Source organism: Hyperolius riggenbachi, chromosome 8, assembly GCF_040937935.1.
Source record: "Hyperolius riggenbachi isolate aHypRig1 chromosome 8, aHypRig1.pri, whole genome shotgun sequence".
NCBI lineage: Eukaryota > Metazoa > Chordata > Amphibia > Anura > Hyperoliidae > Hyperolius > Hyperolius riggenbachi.
The window spans coordinates 156,111,048-156,138,266 of NC_090653.1; the positions used below are offsets into that span (position 1 = coordinate 156,111,048).

Sequence of the window (27,219 nt, forward strand, 5' to 3'; positions counted from 1 at the left end):
GGAGACCACCGGGAGCCTGCGGAGCGGCGGCGAGGGCACCTCCTGCCTGCCACGGGCTGGAGGAAGCCCCAGGTAAGTGGATTGATTTCTATTTTTTACAGCTCCTGCGTGAACCTTCCCTTTAAGAGTGCTTTGCAAGACAAGCAAACATTTTTATGGAATTTTGACTTTATATACAAATAATGTCTTGATATACAAGCATAAAACGTATATATGTGCAAGATGTCATCACAACTGAGGTGATGGCTTTTCTCCCCTTGACGCTGCAGAATTTTACTTAATGAGTGTAGGAACTGTATAATTTCACATTTCCCTGAACGCCTAAAAAGTAGGCAAAAGCAACTGTCATTGGATAAGTACCTTGTTAAATCCACACACCCAATGATTCAGGTATGGTGAAAGGTACATTTTTAGTTTATACAGTATAGTAGTATGATTTTTCATAAAGGCTCTTACATTGTGGAACGAATCATCTGAGTTTCCATTAATCATTATGGGGAAATTTGCTTTAATATAAGAGTGCTTTGGATTACAATCATGTTTCAAGAACAAATTATACCCTCAAACCAAGCCTTCACTGTATATTAAATTGGTCTAGCAGCATGGGTTTTAATTAACATTTGGCTCAGGTAAACCTTTTCCTCTACTATTTCTTCCTGAATTATATTTGTAGATGGCCAGTTGAGTTTTTACCATCTTGATTTGCCTATCCTGTAGGCTTAATTTCCGCTGCCTGTAATGTCTTTACGGAGTTTGTCTATTTCTCTCCTAAATGTCTTCTCTAGGCAGGTTTCAAATGAGTCCAAGTCCTTAAAGGATTCATCAGGCAATAAATAAGAAATAAATGTGTTTCACTTATCTAGGGCTTCTACCAGCCCCATACAGCCATCCTGTGCCCTCGTAGTCACTTACTGCTGCTCAGGTCCCCCGCCGCCAGCTAGTTTGGTTTTTGCCATCCGTAGGGTCGGCAGGCCGCATTGCGTACATTTTGACACATTCCCGCTGATGTACGAACATTAACACATACAATTTTACGCGTTACTGGTGCAATGTGTAAAAATGTTCGCGTTGCACCACTAACGTGTAAAAATGTATGCGTTAATGTTCCTGCACCAACGGTAATGCGTAAAAATGTCCGCAATGCGGCCTGCCGACCTCGAGGTTGGCAAAAAACAAACTAGCTGGCGGCGGGGGACCGTGTAGATCCTCATTTATGTCCTAGGTGTCTTTCTGTTGGATGGTGGATGGTTTGCAGCCTAGCGCTCCTCTGTGTACATGGCATGTCACATACCTCCATTATTGCGCTTTCTTTTTCCTCCTCAAATACTGAGAGCTTGTCAGCAACTGCCCTCTCGATCTGTTAGATTCTCTGGGAGCTCTGGTGTTCAGCTGCTATGTAGCCGCTCATTGAGTCTGATGCCAGTTGTGTACAGCAGCTTTGTCCTGTTATCTTTGAGAGCATGGTGCTTTCTCCGAGAGCCTACCTGTGTAGGAGCAGCATATATCTGTGGCAGATAGTACCGATTTGCTGCCCAATTTAGTGTTCTGTTCCCCACGATCACTCCTCCCTTCTGTATACTGTGGTTTCCCTGTCTTATGACAAATTTCTGGCTGATTATCATTCAGTAAGTAAAGGACCTATGAGCCACATGTCTTTACTCTTCCATAGCTGGCCTCTCTCCCATTACACATACAATTTACTCTCTAATTTATTTTCAGTTCAGGTTTCTTTTTAGTGGTTACTGGGTTACCAAATTGCCATTTACACAGGACAAAGATTAAGATATACAGATTTTATAGATCAGCTGTTTGTTTGCAGTATATTAACAGAGCTCAGTCGCTCTCAGCTAGAACAGATCAAAGAAAATGTTTTGAAGGCTTGTATGTATAAATACAGGGAACAACAGAAGCACCAAATATTCAATTTAGGGCGAAAAGATTAGGCATCAATAGATCCTAAAATGGCAAATGCAAGATTGCGTGTTGCTGTAAAAAAAAAACAAAAAACAAAAACCTGCAGAATATAGTAAAACTAAAAACACACACAAAAAAACCCTTTAGATTTTTAAAGCAAAGTAATCCCCTGGTCAAGTCAAAAAGGTCGCCTGTAATTAAAAAGTAATCACAGGGAAAATTTCATGAGACAGAGGAATTAGGGCTTGACAAAGCAATTATTGAGTGTTTAATAATTAAAAAAAAAAAAGGAAAAAAAATGCTAAATACTGGTGTGTGACATAACTTTACTTACAGCAAGAACAGGATGGAACAAATATTTCATATCATAAAGACATATCTTCACTTTAAGAAAAAAAACACCACACATTGGCAAACTAGGAAAAATGTTAGTTATGTCAAATTAAAAAATACAAATACCTTTCTTCAATTGTATTGTGATTTTTGTTAAAAATTATACTACAGATATATTTATTGTAATTTAATGTAATTAAGAATGTATAAGTAGACATACTTACATCCAATCAGGACCGTAGTCGCCACGGTTGCCACAGCATTCGGTGCATCTGCCATATTCAATACATTTCCAGAAATTTCATTTAGATTGTCAACTGCATGTTTAAACATGAAGGGCACCACAATGTTCATACCCTGAAAGGAATCATAAAACTGTTACAGGAGCCTTACAAAAGGGCAAACGTTTCTAATATAAACAAGAAAAACCCTAACAACATGCGGACTGCAAATGCAATAAAAACCATAGGTATAAAAGTATAAGTAATATGTCGTGTATCCATTTTTTTGCTATCCAAATAATTGAATCTATTAAAGTGACAGATGAATAAAAGTTTATAAAGTGCCAACTTTTTTTAATTATACTTTACGATAAACATTTGAATCTGCTCTAGCCACACTTGTCTTGGAAAAAGCAATCGGTGGTAAAACTGTATAGACATTTGTTTGCGGTCATGGGCATATTTATAGGAAAATAAGCAGAAGAAGAATAAGTTACAAATGTAATAAAAGGTGTTAAACTACATAACTGATCTGGGTATAATCAGGTATATTCTAAAAACCCAACATCTTAAAAGTGAAAGTTCAGATCTGTGTATTTTCTTAACTTGTGGAAAAGGTCAGGATTCCACATGGTTTAATGTGGGACAGTAAAATGCAAATAATTCCAGCTTGCATGCAATTTTAATGCAAACTGTACATACAATTTGCATGCAAGCCAGAATTGCATCTTATTGAACGTTTCTAAAGGGTACTTACATGGGATGGGTCTGTTTAAATGGGATCGGTCCGTATAAGTCTTTGTTTATTAGAAGATGTCTTGTGTAATTTGAAATACAGGTGATATTCTAAAACTTAGAATATCGTCCAAAAGTCCACTTATTTCAGTAATGCAACTAAAAGGTAAAACCAATATATGAAGTAGGAACCCTTTGCAGGTGTTTTGGATTATTAGTAGATTAGAGTGTGACACTTTGAGCCTAGAATATTGAACATGTTCACAATATTCTAATGGTCTGAGATTTTGATTTTGGGATTTTCATAAGCTGTAAGTCATAATCAACAAAACTGTAACAAATAAAGACTTCAAATATCTCGCTTTGCATGTAATGAGTATTTCATATATTAGTTACACCTTTTAAAGTTGAATTACTGAAATAAATGGACAATATTCTAATTATACGAGTTTTACCTGTATGTGTAGTTATTTTGATATGTCTGGACATTTGGCTTATGTACTCCTGCGACATAAATATGATCATTTTATCTGTAACCAGAAATTCTCTGAGATTTTGTCTCATCTTGTAAGCTTTGTTCCCTTTCTAGTGACTTTAAAGTGAGAGGGATATTTCCTTTCCAGGAATGCCAGTTATCTAGTGATCACAATGATATCTTTACGGTAACTTTAGTATCATCTGAATCACACACCTGAAACAATTATGCAATATTTGTTTTGGATTTGTGGACTCACATATTTAGTTATAATTAAATATAATTTAGAGGTCTAACCTAAAGTTCAGAAACATTGGAATGAGCTTAGGAGTTTTGTGAGTAAGCCTTGGGAAAAAAGGCATTGATTTTTGAGTTTTGGTTTATGTGACAGCTTACTTAGTTTATGCCTAGTACACACCATACAATTTTCTATAAGATTTAAGGGGCCCATACACTCAGCCGATTTTCTGGCCGACCGATCGATCCCGATCGATCGATCGTTTGCAAATCGGTTGGCCAATCGACCGATCGATGGCCGATTTCGATGGATTTCCATCGAGCTGGCAGGATGGAAAATTTAGGTCGATCTGATGAGATTGCTTATCAGTATGCATGGGCCTTAATGGAAATCTGATGGCAAAAAAATGCCATCAGATAGAATTCCAATAGATTTCAAACTGAAATCTATTGGAATTCTATCCTGGTAAAAAATGTTCTAAAAACGCATCAGATAGATCATCAGATGCATTTCTTATCTATCTGCTGCCAATCTGACGAGTGTATGGGCACCTTTACCTGCCAGATAGATCATTTCCAACATGTTGGAAATTATCTATCTAACCATCTATCTGCTTAAGCATTGTTCTACTCAGCAGGCGATAACCAGAAGACAATGCACCAGAGATAATGACCAGTCTCTACCAGTACTTTACAGAAAATAATCTAATTACAGAAAATTGTATGGTGTGTATTAAGTTTCAGTTTTTCAACTCATATTTGTGGAATAAGCCATGTCAACGTTTCTTTGCTGTGCTACTAAGTACAGAGGACAGAGTTCAATTACCAGAACCAGACTCTTTGTTCTGACTTTACGAGTTAAGGTGCCCATACACTCGTCAGATTGGCAGCAGACAGATAAGAAATGCATCTGATGATCTATCTGATGCGTTTTTAGAACATTTTTTACCAGAATAGAATTCCAATAGATTTCAGTTTGAAATCTGATGAAATTCGATCTGATGGCATTTTTTTGCCATCAGATTTCCATTAAGGCCAATGCAAACTGATAAGCAATCTCATCAGATCGACCTAAATTTTCCACCCTGCAAGTTCGATGGAAATCCATCGAAATCGATCGAAATCGGCCGTCGATCGGTCGATTGGCCAACCGATTTGCGATCGATCGATCGACCGCGATCGATCGGTCGGCCAGAAAATCGGCTGAGTGTATGGGCTGCTTTACTGTAATTGGGAATAGTAGTGCTAATGGTCACGAGCTGTGTAAAGCAAGTAAAAAAAATAAAATAAAGAAGAAGACAACAGGTCTGAGAAGGTTATCTCTATAGAACAAACTGTTTGAGTATTCAATATACTGCTTGTGGTCATTACTGGGTAAATATATTCATGAAAATTAAAAGGCCGACAAGTTAATAGAGGATTTCACATTGCCCTGAATATTATAGAAGCTCTAAAACAACCCAACACACATGGAATCCCGTGCCTTGTAATTGGCGCTGCCAGCACTTGAACATTTGTGTGAAAGTGGCTGACTTAAAGTGAACCTAAGGTAAGAATGATATGGAGGCTGCCATATTTGTTTCCTTTTAAACAAAACCAGTTGCCTGGATAGTCTGCTGATCTATTTGGCTGCTGTAGTGTCTGTCTGAAGTACACCAGAAACAAACATGCAACAATATTGTCAGAAACACCTGATCTGCTGCATACTTGTTCAGGGTCTAAGGCTAAAAGTATTACAGGCAAATAATCAGCAGGATAGCCAGGCAACTGGTATTGCTTAAAAGGAAATAAATATGGCAGCCTCAATATAAATCTCATGTCGGGTTCACTTTAACCACCCTGGTCTTAAAATTATTGGGACCATACGGCCGCGGGTGGCTATTTTTTTAAAAAAAGGTTATTTTTTAGCGTAGCTAGCACTAGGCTAGCTACACTCTCCCCCCAAGTCCCCCATCACTGTGTCCCCCCTCCGCCGGCGATATTTACCTGCCCGAGATCTCACGATGGCCGAGACATCCGGCTTAGCTTCAGGCGTTGCTATGGCGACGATCAGACATGATGTCATGACGTCATGCACAGTTCCGATCGCCACCATAGCGACTCCTGGAGGCTATGGAGAGGCTGCGCCAGCGCGGGCTCCAGGGGGGGTGTTAAGCAAAAACAGCGGCGATCGGGAGGATCAGAGCGGGCCGGCGGCGATTGGAGGGGTGTTGTAGGGAGCCAAGTGCTAGCTACAACCCCACCAAAAATTTGGTGCAGAAAGACTCTCCAGGGGCTGAGCAATCCACCGCGGCGGTAATGGACGCGCTGAGCTCGTCATTACCGCCAAGGTGGTTAAAGGGGTTCTCTTGACCTTTTTAAAAACACAAACTGCCACTAACCTGGGGCTTCTATCGGGCCCCTGCCGCTAGAATGTCCCGCACCGTCCTCTTCCAATGCGCCATTCCCCACCGCCAGCACCGGTGTAATTATTCATCCAAATAGACGAATAGAAGTGCGGCTGTGTGCAAGATCACTCCAGCACGCGTCTGCAAGAGCTTACTGCGCAGGCGCAGTACAGGAAAACTTCGTACTGCAGCTGCACAGTAAAGCTCCAGCAGACTCATGCAGCCGCACTTCTATTCGTCTAGTTAGGCGAATAAATGCACTGGTGTTGGCGGCTGGGAATGGCGCATTGGGAGAGGACGGCGCAGGACATTCCAGCTGCAGGGGCCCGATAGAAGCCTCAGGTAAGTGGCAGTTTTTGTTTTTAAAAAGGTCAAGAGAACCCCTTTAATAAATTTTCACTGGTTAGTGTCAGGGCTGTAGAGTCGGAGCAATTTTGGGTACCTGGAGTCGGTGGTTTCATAAACTGAGGAGTTGGATGATTTTTGTACCAAAGCCACAGCCCTGGTATGTATTAGACTAAGGAGTCGGAGCCATTTTGGGTACCTGGAGTCTTAATTGGTTTCATAAACTGAGGCTTCGGAGTTGAAGTCGGATGATTTTTGTACCGAATTCACAGCCCTCAAGTAGTGTGGGGTGACACCACAGTGGTAGAGGTGTCCAGCGCTCACTCTTACCTCGCACACTCTGAACTTAACTCTTTGGGATTTCTGTATAGGATTTTTAATATGGGCCTATATAAAAATTGTCACAAAGCCAAGCATCACTAGCTGGCTTTAAAACAAATAGCAGCAGTAGAGTAATAAGGGGTAATATTACCACCCAGCACTGCCAGCAGTGATGAGGACGCTTACTTCTACAAGACCATGTCATCATTTTTTTAAGGCTACTTTAAGTGCATTGTGCTTAAGAAGTTACCAAGTGATATATTTGGATATGTGCCTAAAGTTTGGCTTTAAATCAGATTACAGACAACTAGACTCAAATCACATAAGCAAATGCAGGAGATAACCCGATGATAACCTGAGCTATGACTTGGATAACCTACAATAATGGGGAAATAATTTCACAAACATGCCAAACTAACAATGTCCTGTAGTGTGATCATCATGAACAGAAGCAATATATAATTACACATTTTAAATCTGAGGCTGACCATGCAGCCATAAACCCGATGTTACTGAAAAAGAATAAAGGTATAAATGAGTCAGTTAAGGGGAAGAATACCCTTTTAGTAAGTAATATCAATTGTGCACCTTTCCCTTCAACATATCCTTTACATAACAGTCTTTCAACAGGAATATTTCTAAGTATCCTGCACACATTTTAATAAGATCTAAAGCTGACATCCAGGATTTCAGTGCAGTGGATTCCCTGAGGGTAAAACATGAATATATATAAGGCCAAGTACTATTCCATTTCATTCATAATCAAGTGAGGATTTATTCTCATCAGCAAAATTTGCCTTGATTTGAAATTCATTAATATCGCAAGGAGCGGATTAGGCTGAAAGAGGCAGAGATGTGTGAGCAAAACTGTGTGGTTTACGGTTTAAATTAAATGCTTTGTAGATGGAGGGCTAATGTCATGCAAACTCTCGCTTAAGGCGAAAGAAAGAAGAAAAATGCACATATGCAAGTCAATTTATATCAATATGTGAGATTTATAGGAGTGGGAAAAGTGAGAAAGAAACATAAATAATGCCAATGTTGCTAAGGCATTCTTCCATTAGCCAGGTATAATTAGGTCTTAGAAGACATAATTCTGAGAGCACTTCAATGTGTAGAACAGGAACACATTTTCAGATGGAAATAATGAGCATGGAAATTACCAGTTTTCTGTACCATTTTTGGTGTGTGTGTGTGTGTGTGTTAGTGTGTGTGTGTTCGCGTGTGTGTGTGTGTTAGTGTGTGTGTGTGTGTTAGTGTGTTCGTGTGTGTGTGTATACATACACACCAGGCACTTAATAAATATATGAAGCAAAGTGTGTGCCTGTGACACACCATATGGTAGTGTTAGATAAGGTTGTGAAGTTGATAGGTTTTATGTGAGCAAGTGCCATATTTGTTCATCATATACATGTAAGGATCCGCTCCTCTCGGCCGCAGTATGGTCTGAGCCGACGACTGAGGTAGAGTCAGCTGACACTTAGCAGGGGTTTATTTTAATAATATGGAATAATAGTTTCTGACCTTGCCTGGGATTGAACCCTGGTCTCCCGCATCAGAGGTGGTGAGCTTGACCATTGTGCTATGGCTAATACTCTCAGAAAGCTTTGCTGGTCAGTATTGGGTGGGTCAGCTGACCTGTTGTGGTCATCTGTTTCAGCTGATCTCACGGTCAGCTGATTAATGCCTGCGTGTGACTGGCTGTTGTGTGCATGTTGCCGGACACTGATTGGTTGCATGTAGTATATAAGTCTGCTGAGTGCTTCCTGTCATTGCCCGTGATAGCGTTAGCTAGTCTAGCTGCTGGGTGTGGGTATCCTGGTTGGAAAACTATTCTTTATTGGATACTCTGGTTTTTGACCTCTGCCCGATTTTGGACCTTCCTTGCTCGCTGCCTGAACTAACCCCGGAAACTCTCGACTACTCTCTTGCCTGCTCCTTCTGTACTGCGAATCTCAGATACCTGTGTATGACCCCGGACTGTTATTGGACTCTGCTTTTGTTTCTCGTGTTTGGTGTTGGTGATCTATCTATACCCACCCTGCATTCAGTCTCAATATCTTGCGCCCTAAAGGCCTGGGTGTAACCGAAGTCGGGTAGGTGTTGTCTCTCACCTCCCGTTCAAGCGGGGACGCACCACACAAGGCGAAGACAGCGGAGGTAGATTGGGACATTGAGGCTGATTCGTGGGTGGATAGGTTGCCAGACCTTACAATACATATTCTAGATCTTGCTTTTGCAGTGCTTTACAGTAGTTTGTTTTTTGCTTGACCTCATTACTAGTCTATGTCAGTTTAGGCCTAATGGGCAACTTGGTGACGTAGTGGATAGCACTCTCTCTATGCAGCATTAGCGTCCTTGGTTCAAATCTAGGCCAGGACACTAGCTACATGGAGCTTGTATGAGCTCAACAGATTGTCTGCAGCGCTCAACAGTTCATATGTTTCCAATCATATTGAATCTTCTATCAGCATCAACACCTCAAACAAAGGAAAGAGAGGCAAAATAGTGTAACTGTAAATACAGTTCATCAGCACCTCATGCTCAATCGCACTGTGATACACAATCACCATACATGCTCCAATTGCTAGAATGCTCACCGACACCTGTTGCTGATTATATGACAGATCAGCAGTAAAAGGCTCAATTTAAGTCGATGATGATGATGTGCTTTCCTCTGACATAGAACTGAATATAAAGTCTCATCCAAACAATTTCAAGGGTTCTCAGAGTTATTCCATGTGGCAACCTGCAGTGTATTAGAAAGTAATCCAAACGAGCACATCAACCCCAAACACATGGACTTGTAGTTATATTCACCTGGAAAGGTACTCTCATTGTAGTGCACAGAATAAGAAATTGATCAATTAGGGGAGAAGTTGAATATTTATTAGATGTAAGTATCAGATTCTACTGAAATAATTTTAGTGAAGAGCCATGAAGCTGAAGATAAACCAAAAGGAAGGTCAAAAAGTAAAATGTCTTGCCACTAAAATATTACTATAACATAAAGGAACTTCCTGAACCTGACATGGTTTGGTACATGAATATTGGCATCGTTGTGATCAAGGGAGGCTAAGAGAGTTCAGTTATATGAAATTCTTTACCATGTTGATAATCTGTTAAATTTGCATAAGCAGTAACCAAAGATTTCATTTCTTCCTTCACTGCACAATACATGCAGTCTAAAGCATGTTGCTCTACAATGGCAAACAGTATTACACAGCTTTCAAGAGGAACTCCAGTGAAAATAATGTAATAAAAAAAAGTGCTTAAATTTTACAATACGTAATTATGTATAAATGATTTAGTCAGTGTTTGATCATTGTAAAATCTTTCCTCTCCCTGATTTACCTTCAGACATTTATCACATTGTGACATTTTTACTGCTGGCAGGTGAAGTTGGAAGCAGCCGTTATTTCCCACAATGCAACTAGGCTCCCACAGTGTGATGTCAGGACCTCAGAGCTGTGAGGTGTCGACATCGCATGTGGGAGGGGTTTCACCACAAAATCAGCCATACAGCGCTCCCTGATGATCCGTTTGAGAAAAGGAATAGATTTCTCGTGGGAAAGAGGTTATCAGCTACTGATTGGGATGCACTTTGCTAGCTGCGTGTACAAACCGATCGCCGCCGTTCCGCGCTGCGCCGCCCCCCCTAGACCCCTTGCGCAGCCTGGCCTCGCTAGGCAGCACTGAAGGGTGGATCGGGACTCCCGATGACGTAGACGATTGTCACCATGGCGACGGGGGAAGCCAAACAGGAAATCCCGTTCTGAATGGGATTTCCTGTTTGCGCTGATCGCCGGAGGGGATGCCGCTGCACAGCTGCTATCATGCAGCTAGCGCTAGGCTAGCTACAAGATTTAAAAAAAATAATAATTTAAGTGCTGCGCTGCCCTCTGGCGGTTTCAATAGACCGCCAGGGAGGGTAATGCTGGGGATACATGGTGCATTTCTGTACCGTGTATCGACCAGCTGATCCGGCCAGCTGACAATATTCAGCTGGCCCGATCATGCCGCTCGACCCGCGCCCGCGGACAATGGCAGGGAATCGAGCTGTGATAAGGAAGCGCCGGCGGGGACAAGCGGCAAACGATCCGTGCGCACGCGGGGATGCGCTGGCTCGAGCCGGCGCATAAATCGAGCAGTGTATGCACGGCATTAGAAGACTATCCATATTATCCAAAGAGAAGGCCAATATGAGCACTTTACACTTTTGTATCATGTTTGTCCTTATCAAAGGAGATGTCCTCCACCAGTGAAACAATTTCTCCTTTAGATAACACAGAAACTTCTCTAAACTGCTCTGCGAACGGCCTAACGCTGATGGGCGGTCACAGAGTGGCTCTCCTGGGACAACCTAATGCAGATTGAAGCCATGGCAGTTCTCGCAAGAGTAGCAGGGAACGAGCACTCGCTCAAGCACATGTTTCCTGTAGAAAACACAGGGAGATGCCTGCCTCCTGCAGTTGGAGCTGTCATGCTGCATTAAGAGAAAAAACAAAAGGTAATTTAAATGTGTACAACACTGATCTAGAGCAGCGCTGTACATAGGACATGCCTGGCACTGAACTGTCCCTCGGATGGGCTCACAATCAAATCCCTGCCATAGTCCTATGCCATATAGGTATAGTGTAATGTACGGATCGCAGTCTATGGCCAAATTAGGGGGTGAGGGGGGGGGAAATAAAGGAAATAGTTGTTTTTTTTAAAGGATCATTTTTATTAATTAAAAAAACTTAAGATCGCAGCAGCGATCAGAGACCACCAAAAGAAAGCCCTGTTAGTGGCAAGAAAAGGAGATAAACTTCATTTGGTTGCCAAGTTGTATGTACGTGCAATAGATCGTTAAAGCTGCGCAGTGCTGAATTTTTTAAAAAAATCGCCTGGTCACTAGGGGGGGTGTAAACCTGTGGTCCTCAAGAAGTTAATATCAATTGTGTTGTTTTCCTTTTAATAGAGACACCATGAGGGAAAACATCAGCATCTTTAAAGAGACTCTGTAACAAACTTTTCAGCCTTAGTTCTTCTATCCTATAAGTTCCTTTGCCTGTTCTAATGTGCTCTGGCTTACTGCAGCTTTTCCTAATTGCACAGTGGCTGTGTTATCTCTGTTATATGATCTAATCTGTTTCCTTCTGTCAGCACAGTCGGGCTAAAGCTGGAATGTGTGGAATGTGCAGGGCTGCTTGTGATTGGTAGAAGCTATACACACCCCCTCCAGGCCCCCTGCAGGCTCTGTATGACTCACACACTCTGCTTATGTGAGCCTATCAGAAGCTGGTTAGTTTGTTTGTAAACACTGCCTAAAACTGTTAATTACAAGCCAGGTTTGCAGCAGAGAGTGGCAGAAACAGCACAGAGAGGCCCAGGAGAACATAATGAATATAATGGTACGCTTTTTGCTGTAAAAATGTTAGAGTACAGATTCTCTTTAACATTGATGTGTTGTTGAAAAGCAGACAATTGCGTTAGAGGGCTCAGACCATTTCAGATTTTGACTCATCAGTAGAGCACCTGCTGAAATTTTTCTACACAGCCATTTTTATGTTTCCGTGCACCGCTGGGTCCCCTGGCCTTGTTTCTGCATGAGTTATGTGTCCCGTACTCCAGCATCACTGGCAGAATGTTTTTTGCACCATTGTCCAGTAGATGGGGAGTCAGGGCTTGCACTCCCACAAGTATGGTGACAGCATGACGCCTGTCCTCTGTGCTCCATGCTAGCAATCAGTAAAGGACATGGTGAAAGAGCTCACCAGAGATGATCCATATTGCAAGGAATGTGCTCCAAATAAGAAGTCGGTGACAGAGAAGTACTTTCTCCTCCCACCACACCTTTCACACCACAACAGTATTTCCTCAGCACATCTGGCCAGAAAAAACACGAGAGTACGCTCCCAATTAATATTATGGAGTAAAGATAAAAGAATTGTGCCGTGAGGATCAGTGAATGTTACTGCACTTATTTTGGATGTCGAGTGAAGTGAACTTTCCATCTTTGTAAATTCATGTTGTCCTGATCTCAAGCCAGTTGGCTGATCTTGGCCACCCCCATTAAGTTTTTTTACTGCATGAAGAGGGGGACTATTTATTTATAGTCCACATACAAAAAGAAGTGCAGCCTCTGAGATATTTAAGTATTGTATTAGTAATACTACGTATTTATATAGAGTTGACATCTTCTGCCCTGCTAGATAGATACACTTGTAACTAACTGTTCAGAGGCGCTTACAATCTAATCTAGTGGCTGCCCGCAGGCTCTATCCAGCCCATGCAGTCTCTTTACCCGGCCCATCAATCAGGTGTAGTCTTCTTCTCTCTCCTGCAGTCTTCCCACCCAGTCATTTCGCCCCTGCAAACAGCTGATCCCTCTTGACCATCCAGCGAGAGCCAAAATACCACCGTACTCTGGGCTCCACATAGGCAGCTCTCCTCCCTGCTTGGCTAATGCAGCTCTGTCACAGCTACTACACAAATAAGTCTCCCCCCACAGCACCACACGAACACACCTCTGCCTGCTATGGCAGCTCTCCAGCTGTTACAAGCGCTGTTGTCACTGCAGACTAGGGGCACTAGTTAACCTTCAGCTGTTACTACTCTCATACTCTCCTAAAGCCTTGTAACATTCTTGTGCTAGCACAACTCACTTACCACCCCAGCCTTCCCAAAAAAGGTCCCCTCCTTTTCTCCCCCATCAGTTCTTACACTCACAGACATGGTGACAATTTAGCAAGCAGCTATCTAAGCACCAATTCACAGCAAACCACTCCTCCCCACAACACTGAACAGCATCCACTGTACTCACAGAACCTGGGGGCCACTTTACAAATCTATCACATGCTTCTCCATCATTTCCAGTACACTTAAGCACCACTAGTGAGAGACATATGAAAAGTGTCCCATGAACCGTTCAGGTTTAATACTTGAAGCCAGCAGATGGAGCTTGATACACAAATGCAGCTCTCCTCTCTTTCTCAACCAGCACAATGTACAAGCTGAATGCCGCATCACGGGGCAGCATGGGTTTTATAGCTCCTGGGTGACGCCAACAAGAAAATGTGTCACCGTGTTCCTATTTGCAGATTAGTATACCTGGATTCAGTAGAGGTCAGTACAATTGGACTTTATAAAGAAGAAAAAAAAGGATAAAAACACAATAACTCACTAGATGATTTTTTGGTCTCCAACTGTGAGCATTGAAACACTGAAGTTCATCACATTCAATGCACACATAATACTTGTATGTGTAAAAAGGTCGTTTTTGTTATGACTACAAACCTCTTGTGGCATCCTCTATCTTTAATCCTGAATGAATTAAGTGCACAGGCCTAGTGCTGGTAACGGTCATGTGTTTCTCAGCATCTCTTGCACTTGAGCACCGCAATGCAAGCAGGTGCTGACCCTCCAAGAGCACATGCTGTCTCTGCTATTATTCTTTGCTAGATTTTGTGACATGCTACACTGACAGGCCAGCGGCTCTAAGGACGGTAAGTAATCATTAGGGCTATTTCTTGCTTTTTAAATCTTACAGCGCTTTACCACTGTGACAGAGAATAACAAGCATTGCAAAGATCTTCTATAACAAGACAAATATCACAGCAAATAGAAGGGAAACTGTTTATAAAAACTGGAATGGAGGAAAATAAAAAAATGCTTGTTCCCACAGCAACTATTTGTGCTTTTTCTCTTATTTCTTAAAGTGTAACTAAAATCACCAAAATCTTGAGACCAAAGTAAGTGAAGAATTGAAAAGAAAAATAGTCTCTGCTGTTTTGAACGGATACAGGAGATATCTGCTGAGTCACTTTCTCAATTTTGTGTTATATGTAATATGCAGATACTATGTACTGCTATTGTTCCTAAAGCAGGACACAGATCTGATCTAGTAATGTTAATTGCTGGATGTACTAACAAACATATAATAATAATAATAATACATTGCAGAAGTCTCCCGACAGAGCACTTACTGGTCCCGTATAAGCCAACAAACTTTGCCTAAGGCTATAATAGGCAAAGTGGAGAATGGAATTTCATCCAATGACTGCTTTGCCAGAGCATCATCCTAATGGTACATGTATCGGCAAAGAAAAATCATTTGTTGAGCAAATTAAAAATCTTTTGTGTGCCAGATAATAAACCTATGGAAATAATCTTATATATGAAAATATGAACGAAGAGTAACTCTCTGCAGAATGTGTTAAAAACAGGGTTGTAGATGGTTTTTCACATCCCCATTCCACTCAATTCACTATTTGCTAGAGGCTGGTGTATAGTCAGGTAGGAGGTAAGTATCTAATAGCAAATGTATCTCACATCCACCTGACTATAAAGAAACCAATGCAGAGGATTGAACATGGTAAGGAAGGTGGCTGTGCTGTTTAGCTATAGCAGTGATGGCTAACCTTGGCACTCCAGCTGTGGTGGAACTACAAGTCCCATGAAGCATTGCACTACTCTGACAGCTCTAAGCATAACTCGGGGAGGCAGAGGCATGATGGGATTCGTAGTTTTGTCACAGCTGGAGTGCCAAGGTTAGCCATCACTGAGCTATAGTCTCTCTATTCATGCTTCAGCTTTAGGAAGTACACATTTGCAGCAAGAACTGGCATGGTTTCCTGGAGCCGCATTTATTTTAAATGAGTGATGCTGAGATAAAAGGAAGGCTGCATTTAGGTAAATGAAGTTGTTAATTTGGTCAACATTTCAGCACTCTCTTTCTGAGAAGTAAAGGCTGATTTTTACAAATCCAGCAATATCTCCATATAGGCGTTTTATTAGCCTTTGTTTCGGTTGCCCTGGATAATCAGAAAAAGTCCTACTGGAATCTTACACAATATGGAAAAAGTCTAATAGAATACTTCACAGACACTCAAACTCTGAATCATATACCACACAGGATGGTAGAAACATGGGTCTCAATTTGGTAATGCAGAAAACAGCTGATTTTACAACAACAAATAACATTTGTAAAGCTCTTTTCTCCCTTAGGACTCAAAGCGCAATCATCTTGCCAAATGCCAATTTACTAAAACTATTACCGCACAGAAAAGTTAAATTATCAACTAGTTAGGTAAATTACCGACTAGTGAGGTAAATACCTCAAAAAGGCCCATATGCAACTAACTTTCTCCTGAGTTTTCACCTAGGTGCGATTTTTAAACCTGTCAATAAAATGCCTTTTGAGCCACCAGAAAGCAAGAAAATACTCAAAATCATTTTGATATTACTTTGGTACTTTTGTAGTTGAAAAGTGCTGGAAAGTTATTTTAAATCGAAGATGAAACATTATCTCTTAGGAGAATACTCAGGTGAAAAAGTGAATTGCATATGGCCCAAAATGTCAAGAAATCACAAATCACAAAGATTAAAGCAATCTGTATATCAAGCAAAATTGTTCAGTGTTTACCTCCAGCCCTGGCCAACCAGTAACCCACATCCTCCATGTGGTAATACTGACAGATGTAGCAGACAGCCAATAGGGAGAGCCACACAGTCCTGATTCTCGCCGCATTTAATCCGATACTCTGGTGGGCAGGACTTCAGAATGCAGAGCAGGGGAAGGAGACATTTTTTAAAGGCTTATCTGTATCCTTTTAGATGTGCATATCTTTATATTGTTATACAGTGGCTGGTGGCTACAGCACATATAAAGTGATGCTGGGGATGCACTGGTCAGAAAACCCCTGACTCATGCACACAGACTCCCAGCTTCCTGCCTGACCTGCTTCACTTCTGGTGAATTGAAGCATGTTTGTTCAGTTAATTACTGAACTTCTACTGCATGCAGGAAATCTTAGTGAATTTGGGTAAAGAGTGTAAAATAACGAATGCAATATTTTACCGACATAAGTTATTTTACCGAACTGCCCTTAGTGAATTGAGGTCATGGATCTTGGCGCTCTAAAGGTGTGTGTTGAGAAAAAATTGAGTAACAGAAAAGCCTGTGTGGAAAAAGAGAAATATGACAGATCAGTCCAAGTGAAGAAGTAGAAGACCACTGAGAGGAAAGAAGGAAAGGAGCCATTAGATAGTGTACAATGATGTTTCTAGGTGTATATTTTTATACACTAATGAGAAATGTACTGGTCCTTTAAAAACAGGTCCTTTAAAAACACAACTAATAATGCAGCTTAACTATCAAATAATTATTTTACAGGGAGTGCAGAATTATTAGGCAAATTAGTATCTTGACCACATCATCCTCTATTAGGTGATGTGCATCTCTGTAATGAGAAGGGGTGTGGTCTAATGACAACACCCTATATCAGGTGTGCATAATTATTAGGCAACTTCCTTTCCTTTGGCAAAATGGGTCAAAAGAAGGACTTGACAGGCTCAGAAGTCAAAAATAATGAGATATCTTGCAGAGGGATGCAGCACTCTTAAAATAGCAAAGCTTCTGAAGCGTGATCATCGAACAATCAAGTGTTTCATTCAAAATAGTTAACAGGGTGGCAAGAAGCGTGTGAAAAAACCAAGGCGCAAAATAACTGCCCATGAACTGAGAAAAGTCAAGCGTGCAGCTGCCAAGATACCACCAGTTTGGCCATATTTCAGAGCTGCAACATCACTGGAGTGCCCAAAAGCACAAGGTGTGCAATACTCAGAGACATGGCCAAGGTAAGAAAGGCTGAAAGACGACCACCACTGAACAAGACACACAAGCTGAAACGTCAAGACTGGGCCAAGAAATATCTCAAGACTGATTTTTCTAAGGTTTTATGGACTGATGAAATGAGAGTGAGTCTTGATGGGCCAGATGGATGGGCCCGTGGATGGATTGGTAAAGGGCAGAGAGCTCCAGTCCGACTCAGATGCCAGCAAGGTGGAGGTGGAGTACTGGTTTGGGCTGGTATCATCAAAGATGAGCTTGTGGGGCCTTTTCGGGTTGAGGATGGAGTCAAGCTCAACTCCCAGTCCTACTGCCAGTTTCTGGAAGACACCTTCTTCAAGCAGTGGTACAGGAAGAAGTCTGCATCCTTCAAGAAAAACATGATTTTCATGCAGGACAATGCTCCATCACACGCATCCAAGAACGCCACAGCGTGGCTGGCAAGAAAGGGTATAAAAGAAGAAAAACTAATGACATGGCCTCCTTGTTCACCTGATCTGAACCCCATTGAGAACCTGTGGTCCATTATAAAATGTGAGATTTACAAGGAGGGAAAACAGTACACCTCTCTGAACCGTGTCTGGGAGGCTGTGGTTGCTGCTGCACGCAATGTTGATGGTGAACAGATCAAAACACTGACAGAATCGATGGATGGCAGGCTTTTGAGTGTCCTTGCAAAGAAAGGTGGCTATATTGGTCACTGATTTGTTTTTTGAATGTCAGAAATGTATATTTGTGAATGTTGAGATGTTATATTGGTTTCACTGGTAAAAATACAGTAAATAATTGAAATGGGTATATATTTGTTTTTTGTTAAGTTGCCTAATAATTATGCACAGTAATAGTCACCTGCACACTCAGATATCCCCCTAAAATTGCTAAAACTAAAAACTACTTTCAAAAATATTCAGCTTTGATATTAATGAGTTTTTTGGGTTCATTGAGAACATGGTTGCTGTTCAATAATAAAATTATTCCTCAAAAATACAACTTGCCTAATAATTCTGCACTCCCTGTAAAGTCCACCTTTTATGACAGCGATATCAAAGTGGCCATTGGCAGCCTCGCTGATATTTCTGCATAAGTCTCTTTTCAGCTTCAAGAAAATGAAGCTTAATAGATTGATAGCAATCTGCAATGCAGTAAAATAAATGAATTTAGTGACATTCAGACTGGCTCCTTGTGTGTCAGTTTCCTGCATATATAGATTTCAGGGCATTGCAGCAGCAGTATTTAAAATGCGTTGAATGCTTGAGAATGAATACAAAATAGGGATTAAAGCAGGTTGTTTTGATATCTACTCCAATCGACAGATACTGAAAGCTACCTAGGAGGTCCGTGATCCATGCAACAGCACTCTGTCGGTGGCCTTGTGTAATTATTTACATACAGAAGTCCTCAATGAGTTCTATTATCCCTGCAATTTACTTGGCTACTGGCAGATAGGTTTTCCTAGATCTGTGTAGGCACTCAATTGCAAAGCTTGTTTTTTGCCTGAATAATAGCTTGCTGCTTAGCTGACGTCAAATAATCACTTTTCAAAATACCCGATCACTTCTGGTACCATAAAAAAAAAATCAGGAAACAGAAATACAGCACCATACATAAAATAAAAAAATATTTTAGTAGATCACTAGGTAAACAAATGTATATAACAAGACGAAGTGAACATATGTAAAAATATTTAAAACATGAAGGGGCTGCCAGGGTGCCAAAGTGAGCAAAATATAGTAGTCAAAAAATCCTGCAAAAGTAATGAGCATAATTATATCTAATAAACCAAGTGATGGTTAAAATGCGTAAAATGTATCGAGAAAAGTTGAAGCAGATGACTCACATGACTCTACTCCCCCCTTCTTTAGTGGCTGGCATGTACTAGTAAAAAATCAGTGTTCTCCCCAGAAATTTTTTCCAGCCGGGTGGTATGAAAAAGTAGCCGGGTGGGGAATGTTATGCTGGGTGGCATTAGGTGGGAAATTGCGTGTGCATTACCCCCCCCCCCTCCCCCCCCCCCAGATATCCCCACTTACACCACCAATATATATAGGAAACATGGGGGGGAATATTGTTGGTTTCACTTTCAAAACTGCAGATTGAACCTGGCTGCAGTTTCTAATGTGACACTGTCAGTCACACAGGAAATTGTTGGCTGTGGCTGTAAAGGGGCCAGGGTGTCTCACTAATCACTGTGTCTCTGTCTGCAGTTGCCCTGGGTGGTGGCCATCTGCACACAGGCCCACTCTCCTCTCCCCCCAAGCTGCAGCTCTTTTACACCAGTGACACTTCTGGGTTAATCAGGGCTGGGAAAAGCAGCGGCAGGACAGGATAATCATGGGGTAAAGGGGTCAAGTATCGTTAAGTTCTGACTGGCAGAAGTTGAGTTGGAAGCTCCCCTCCTCCATTAGACACCAGCGAGACTCACAACACACACAAACACGCTGCGGCTGGACCAGTATAGGGAGAGGACAGCGTCTGGCAAAACATTCCACAAAGATCAGAGCTGTGTGCTCTCTCATTTGAGCTGCGAGTACAGTGAGCAGGGGGGCAGCGTCTAGCTGAACATTCAGAGCCGTGCTTCCTCTTCAGAGCTCATAGGAGCTGTGTGACGTTTCCTGCATTCCCCCGCCCCTCCACACAACTGCCGGGAGCTGAGGAGGAGGGCGGAGATAGCGTCTCTGAGTGACAGCGGCTGGCTGCACTGATACGGCCGACGCTGATCACTAAGAAATGCAAAGAGCAGAGCTGATTTACCCGGGCGCTCAGAGGAGATTAGCCGGGCGGCAAGCCCTGGTAAATGGCTCTGGGGAGAACACTGAAAATTATGAAAGGATGTTAGAAAACACTAGAGTTAAAGATATAAATGAGATGGGAATGATAGCAGATTATGAAAGAGTAAGGCCCAGTGCACACCAAAACCGCTAGCAGCTCCGCAATACGCTAGCGGTTTTGGGAGCTGATTTCAGAGCGATTGTAGGTATGTTTAGAGAGGTTTTCTAAACATACCTAGCGGTTTTGGGTGCGTTTTTGTGTAGCAGATTACACATATTGTTACAGTAAAAGCTGTTACTGAACAGCTTCTGTAACAAAAATGCCTGGCAAAAAGCGCTCTGAGGCCTGGAACCCACTGAAAGCCGCAAACGCAAAACGCAACCGCTAGCGTTTTGCCTGAGCGGTTTGCAAGCGGATTCATGCGAGTTTTCGGTCGCGTTTTGCAACAGTGTATTTTTTTCCTCAGCGGTTGTGTAGCGTTTTGCGTTTTTATCCTGATTGGTCCTGTAAATTATTTTTAATTTTGTTACAGTGTGCTGAACCGCAAAACGCTAGCAAAACCGCTCAGTTTAGGTTTTGCTGAGCGTTCCTGCTAGCGCTTCAATACTTTACATTGAAGCGCTAACGCTCCCAAAATGCTGCAGGTCCTGCGTTTGCGTTTCTGGAAAACGCAAACGCTCCTGTGGAAGTTGCCCCATCCATTAACATCAGCTGAGCGTTTTGGCAAAACGCTAGCGTATCGCAGCGCTGCCAAAATGCTCAAAAAAACGCTCTTGTGGGTTCCAGCCCTGAAGTAGCGTTTTTCAGAGCGGTATGCGTTTTTCCTATACTTTACATTGAGGACGAAACGCTTCCGAAAAACGCAAACGCGCAGCAGGAGGCGGGTTTGCGGCTTGGCAAAAACCTCAAACCGCCGCTGTGCACCATCCCATTGCAATACATTAGCCAAGCGTTTTTCCAGGCGGATGCGGCCGGCGGATCGCTCCAAAAACCGCTCGGTGTGCACTAGGCCTAAGATGAGGGGAGAGTGAAAAGGTGAGAATGTAAAGCGAGTGAATGATTGTGCAATTCCTAAGAATGAGTGAATGATCATATGGATGTAGGAGTGCCCAGATCAAAAAGTAGGTGAATGTTACTAAATGCAAAAGTATAAATATTCAAACTAAGCCTATGAGTAAATGATAAACTACAAAATGGTATGTCAAAATAAGTGTGCCAACTTCAAACATATTTTTTATGTGTGCAATGACTAATAAGAATGAAAAGAAACATATCCCCTCCAAAAAATATATTTATTTTAGTTTCGTGCAAAACCTCAAACCATGATGACAATTCTATTCAACACAGGAGTATGGCAATGAAGCTATGCACACTGAGTTGAGTGATGCTGAGTCTCCCCCCCCCCCCCCCCCCAAAAAAAAATAGTGCGTAAAAAGTAAAAATATATTATGTAACTTAATAAATTAATGTACAACAGCACATAGTACAAAAAATAATCGTATTTAATACAAAAATAAATAAATCAATAATGCTCCTTTAAAAAGGTGACCAGCTACAATTTAGCAACGACTGTTTGATCTGATTGCGCCATCACGCAAGATTTATTACTATATCTAGAGGCATTTACAGAACTCATGTAAAAGGTCGAATTGGCTGCCTTTTTCTTAAGCTTCCCCTTCACTTTCTTCTAGTGAGAATTTTTGCTTCCCACCACCCTTAATGTCGAGCTCTATCCATCCTTTGTATCTGTGTGGTTAAACAAGGTGAGATCATTTAGAAGTGGTGTAGAAACAGCAGATTAATAATTCATGTGTGTCTGGTAAGAAGCGGCCAGCTTTTCCCTGCCTGAGGCAGCTGCATTATCTCACAACACACTCTGTAACGTGTTAGCTTTGCACAACAGCAAAGGCCAGTTGGATGTAATATTCAGTCACCTCACCAGTGTGGTCAGGAAAGCCGCTCAGCTCCCTGGGGAACAGTGCCAATTCCCAGTGATTATGAGGTGGCAGGAACAGGGTGCAACATTGTTATTTCATTAAAACAAGGACAAGAAGCAAGAAAAGTATTATCATGAGGAGAATTGGTCACACAGCAGCAGGTTGCAGACATAAATGCTGGGGCATATGGACAAAAAGAACAAAGATAATCCGGCGGCTTTCCTTTTCCAATAGGCTCCAGTGGAAGTAGCCAAGCCCAATTGGGTCTGCTATTTCTGCTGGAGCCCGAGGGAAAAGGCACTACTGTGGCTGAATTTTCTTTGTTTGCCTGTACCCGGGGGTTCCAGCAGTGGAAGGAGTCTGCAAGGGAGGACGGGGGGGGGGGGGCCTCTTTAGGATCCAGAGGCTTTTCCCTCCCGAGGTGAGTACTCCCTAGATGAGATTTTCTCCCCACAAGTTCATTTTAAAGGATACCCGAACTGACATGTGACATGATGAGATAGACATGTGTATGTAGAGTGCCTAGCACACAAATAACTATGCTGTGTTCCTTTTTTACTTTCTCTGCCTGAAATAGTTAAATATCAGTTATGCAAGTGGCTGACTCAGTCCTGACTCAGACAGGAAGTGACTACAGTGTGACCCTCACTGATAAGAAACTCCCCTTTTTTTTACCTATTTCTTGCTCTCAGAAGCCATTTTCTGCTAGGAAAGTGTTTTATAGTAGGAATTTCTTATCAGTGAGGGTCGCACTGTAGTCACTTCCTGTCAGTCAGGACTGAGTCAGCAACTTGCATACCTGATATTTAACTCTTTCAGGCAGAGAAAGAAAAAAAAGAAACACAGCCTAGTTATTTGTGTGCTAGGCACTGTACATACACATGTCTATCTCATCATGTCACATGTCACTTCGGGTATCCTTTAAGGAAGAGGTGAAAAAAATATGCCATTGACAAGTTATTTATTCCAATTAGATGCCAGAAGGGAAAGCTATAGATCAATGGGACAAGAGCCTCCAAGGACAATCATTATAGGTTTTAAACGGAACGTGAAGGGAAAGGAATGAGGCGGCTGACCTTTATTTCCTTTTAAACAATACCAGTCACCTGGCAATCCTGCTGATCCTCTGCCTATAATACTTTTAGCCATAGCCCCTGAACAAGCATACAGATCAGGTGTTTCTGACTGAAGTTTGACTGGATTAGCTGCATGCCTGTTTCAGGTGCATAATTAAAGGGAACCTAAACTGAGAGGCATATGGATGTTTCCTTTTAAACAATACCAGTTGCTTGTCGGTCCTGCTGATCTTTTTGCTGCAGTAGTGGCTGAATCACATACCTGAAACAAGCATGCAGCTAATCCAGTCTGACTTCAGTCAGAGCACCTGATCTGCATGTTTGTTCAGGGGCTGTGGCTAAAAGTATTAGAGACACAGAATCAGCAGGAGAGTAAGGCAACTGGTATTATTTTAACCACTTGAGGACCACAGTCTTTTCGCCCCTTAAGGACCAGAGCCTTTATTTCCATTCAGACCACTGCAGCTTTCACGGTTTATTGCTCGGTCATACAACCTACCACCTAAATGAATTTTACCTCCTTTTCTGGTCACTAATACAGCTTTCTTTTGGTGCTATTTGATTGCTGCTGCGAGTTTTAGTTTTTATTATATTCATCAAAAAAGACATGAATTTTGTCAAAAAAATTATTTTTTTTTTACTTTCTGTGCTGACATTTTTCAAATAAAGTAAAATCTCTGTATACATTTTTGTCCAAATTTATTGTGCTACAGGTCTTTGATAAAAAAAAAAAAAAAAAACATTCAGTGTATATTTATTGGTTTGGGTAAAAGTTATAGCGTTTACAAACTATGGTGCCAAAAGTGAATTTTCCCATTTTGAAGCATCTCTGACTTTTCTGACTACCTGTCATGTTTCATGAGGTGCTAAAATTCCAGGATAATATAAATACCCCCCAAATGACCCCATTTTGGAAAGAAGACATCCCAAAGTATTCACTGAGAGGCATGGTGAGTTCATAGAAGATTTTATTTTTTGTCACAAGTTAGCGGAAAATTACACTTTGAGACAAAAAAAAAAAAAGTTTCCATTTCTTCTAACTTGCGACAAAAAAAAAAAAGAAATCTGCCACGGACTCACTATGCTCCTCTCTGAATACCTTGAAGTGTCTACTTTCCAAAATGGGGTCATTTTGTTTGTTTGTGTGTTTACTGTCCTGGCATTTTGCGGGGGGTGCTAAATTGTAAGCACCCCTGTAAAGCCTAAAGGTGCTCATTGGACTTTGGGCCCCTTAGCGCAGTTAGGCTGCAAAAAAGTGCCACACGTGGTATTTCCGTACTCAGGAGAAGTAGTATAATGTGTTTTGGGGTGTATTTTTACACATACCCATGCTGGGTGGGAGAAAGATCTCTGTAAATGACAATTTTTAGTTTTTTTTTTTTTTTTACACACAATTGTCCATTTACAGAGATATTTCTCCCACTCAGCATGGGTATGTGTAAAAATACACCCCAAAACACATTATACTACTTCTCCTGAGTACAGCGATACCACATATGTGGCACTTTTTGGCACCCTAACTGCGCTAAGGGGCGCAAAGTCCAATGAGTACCTTTAGGATTTCACAGGTCATTTTGCGACATTTGGTTTCAAGACTACTCCTCACGGTTTAGGGCCCCTAAAATGCCAGGGCAGTACAGGAACCCCACAAATGACCCCATTTTAGAAAGAAGACACCCCAAGGTATTCTGTTAGTAGTATGGTGAGTTCATAGAAGTTTTTATTTTTTGTCACAAGTAAGCGGAAATTGATTTTAATTGTTTTTTTTTTTCACAAAGTGTCATTTTCCGCTAACTTGTGACAAAAAATAAAATCTTCTATGAACTCACCATACTCCTAACTCTCAGGAAGATAGTGTCATATTGCAACAGGATCTGGATAGGATGGCTGTATGGGCACATACATGGCAGATGAAATTCAATGTTGACAAATGTAAAGTCATGCATTTTGGTCATACCAATGGTCTAGCACCATACAAAATAAATGGGATACAGTTGGGGACATCAAACTTGGAGAAGGACTTAGGAGTACTCATCGACAACAAGTTAAATAATCGTACTCAATGCCAAGCCGCTGCAGCTAAAGCGAACAAAATTTTAAGATGCATTAAAAGGGAAATAAAAACTCGAGATGCTAGCATAATATTGCCCCTGTTTAACTATCTAGTAAGGCCACATCTGGAATATGGAATTCAGTTCTGGGCACCACATTACAAAAAAGATATTGCAGTTTTAGAGCAGGTGCAGAGACGAGCTACAAAATTGATACGTGGGATGGAAGGTCTCGCTTACCAAGAAAGGTTAGATAAACTGGGCTTATTTAGTCTAGAGAAAAGACGCCTTAGAGGAGATCTAATTAACATGTATAAATACACCAGAGGGCAATATAATAGCTTGGCGGATGAGCTTTTTGTCTCTAGGCCTTCTCAAAGGACTAGAGGACATGATCTGCGCATGGAGGAAAAACGTTTTAGCCATTTATTTAGGAAAGGGTTCTTTACAGTAAGAGTGATTAAGATGTGGAATGCATTGCCACAGGAAGTCGTTATGGCAAACTCTATACCTGCATTTAAAGGGGGCTTAGATGCTTTCCTTGCGTTGAAAGACATCCATTGCTACAATTACTAGGTTATGCCTAATGATGTTGATCCAGGGATTTTATCTGATTGCCATCTGGAGTCGGGAAGGAATTTTTCCCTTTTGGGGCTAATTGGACCATGCCTTGTGTGGGTTTTTTCGCCTTCAAACTTGAAGAAAGGTAGGCCGGCACTCATAAAAAAAACTGCGGTTGCAAGATTGCCAGCTGTATATATGGGCAAGCTCCAGCAGAAACTACGTGCTCAAAACAGTAGAGGAAACATGGCATCAAACAATAGGTGGAAACAGCAAAGATGTCTGGCACTGTAGTTTAATGTGAAGGCAGCAGGTGTACAGCAGTGGTAAAAAAAGTACGTAAAAAACATGTACAAGAGGTGGTACTTATCGTGCTGGTTGCTGGATGTGGGAGGCACTGTGGGCGCCAGTGGGTGCACGGCCTTACGACCGTTTCACATGGGGTGAGCCTTGCTTCTTCGGAGGCCTAACGTGCACAAGTGCTGGACAGAGGAGGCCATTAAAATAGCCTACTTCCGTGTAGGTTCCCGCCCGGTTACCCTATGACGTGGGGCCAATTGATTGGACAAAGCATACAGCGCGTCATACTGGCAGCGCTGCACGTAAGTGTGCGCAGCCTAGACGCGCACAGAGCTGGAGCGGGGGAGTGTCGCTATGGCAACGCACACCGCCCCCAAGTCACGCGAGAGGCAGCATCAAAGTAAGCAGCCACTCAGCGAAGAGGGGGCGGGTGCAGAGGAAAAAGTGTAGAAGGAGATCAGTGTGTTTGGGTGCAGACTAGGGTGGCTGCAGCCTGCCCTGGTGGTCCCTCGGACACTGGGACCACCAGGTGCAGGAGGCAGCCTGTATAATACACTTTGTATACATTACAAAGCGTATTATACTCTTCCTATGCGGCGATTGTCGGGTTAACAACCCGCCGGCGCTTCCAATTGGCCAGCGGGTTGACGACGCGGGTGAGCGGAGCCTATTGCCGGTGGATGCTCGCGCATAACAGTGCGCAATCCCCGGCCAGCAGCCAAATGAGGACTCGCCGCCGATGGGCGTATTGCGGTCGTTTAGGCCCAGCCTTTGCCGCCGCCCATCGGCTGTAGGCGGTCCTCAAGTGGTTAAAAGAAAAAATCCATATCCTTCTCAGTTTAGGTTCCCTTTAACCATTTGCCGACCGCCCACTACCTATGGGCGTCGGCAAAGTGGCACCCCCAGGACCGTGTAACGCCGATCGGCGGCAGTACCTGGGAG

The 27,219-nt window shown here is 42.1% G+C and overlaps 1 protein-coding gene across 2 annotated transcripts in view; it reads right to left on the reverse strand.

Annotated features, from left to right (window-relative positions):
• Nucleotides 1-27,219, reverse strand: part of ABCB7 (ATP binding cassette subfamily B member 7) — a 214,102-nt gene that overhangs the window by 107,873 nt on the left and 79,010 nt on the right. For both annotated transcript variants that reach the window (XM_068247587.1, XM_068247586.1), the window contains exon 5: nucleotides 2,472-2,604. In XM_068247587.1, the coding sequence (XP_068103688.1) occupies nucleotides 2,472-2,604 (133 nt within the window). The remainder of the gene's footprint in view (nucleotides 1-2,471; nucleotides 2,605-27,219) is intronic.